Raw genomic sequence first — 419 nt, 5'->3', positions numbered from 1 at the left:
ATATCTATATCCATCTATCTATATAGATAGATATAGATATATACATGTAGTATTGTTAGCAAGTCATGTGCTCTCTCTTTTACCTGGGACACAAAGGCATTCAGGATGAACAGGCATAAGGCTGAGAGGTAAAGCACCATCATACTTGTACTGTGCATTGTCTTGTAAATATTGTTTAGTGTGTTATTTGTAAATATGTAACCCTACCAGTGAATATATAAAGCTGATTGAACTACTTCTTTTATTTAAGAATCCTCAGATCTAGGGGTGTTGATTTGAATGTTCTTATAGTGATTGGAATCTATTTACATATCCACTTTACCTGGGTAACAGTTGGCGACCTCTCCTTGGACACAAAATTGGTAGTCTATTTCAGTAATATTTTAAGACGTTGTAATATTTACATAGGCACATTAATG

The 419-nt window shown here is 33.7% G+C and overlaps 1 protein-coding gene across 1 annotated transcript in view; it reads right to left on the bottom strand.

Moving 5' to 3' along the window:
- Positions 1–117, bottom strand: part of LOC108801818 (dual oxidase 1-like) — a 41,424-nt gene extending 41,307 nt beyond the window's left edge. Inside the window, exon 1 of the mRNA XM_018573733.1 lies at positions 84–117. Coding sequence (XP_018429235.1) covers positions 84–117 — 34 coding nt within the window. The remainder of the gene's footprint in view (positions 1–83) is intronic.
- Between the last annotated feature and the right edge of the window lie 302 nt (positions 118–419).

The sequence above is a fragment of the Nanorana parkeri genome, unplaced genomic scaffold, assembly GCF_000935625.1.
Source record: "Nanorana parkeri isolate BGI_ZX_2015 unplaced genomic scaffold, ASM93562v1 scaffold2509, whole genome shotgun sequence".
Lineage (NCBI taxonomy): Eukaryota > Metazoa > Chordata > Amphibia > Anura > Dicroglossidae > Nanorana > Nanorana parkeri.
Note: the sequence above shows the minus strand (reverse complement) of the source record. Positions and strands in the feature narration are given on the sequence as shown.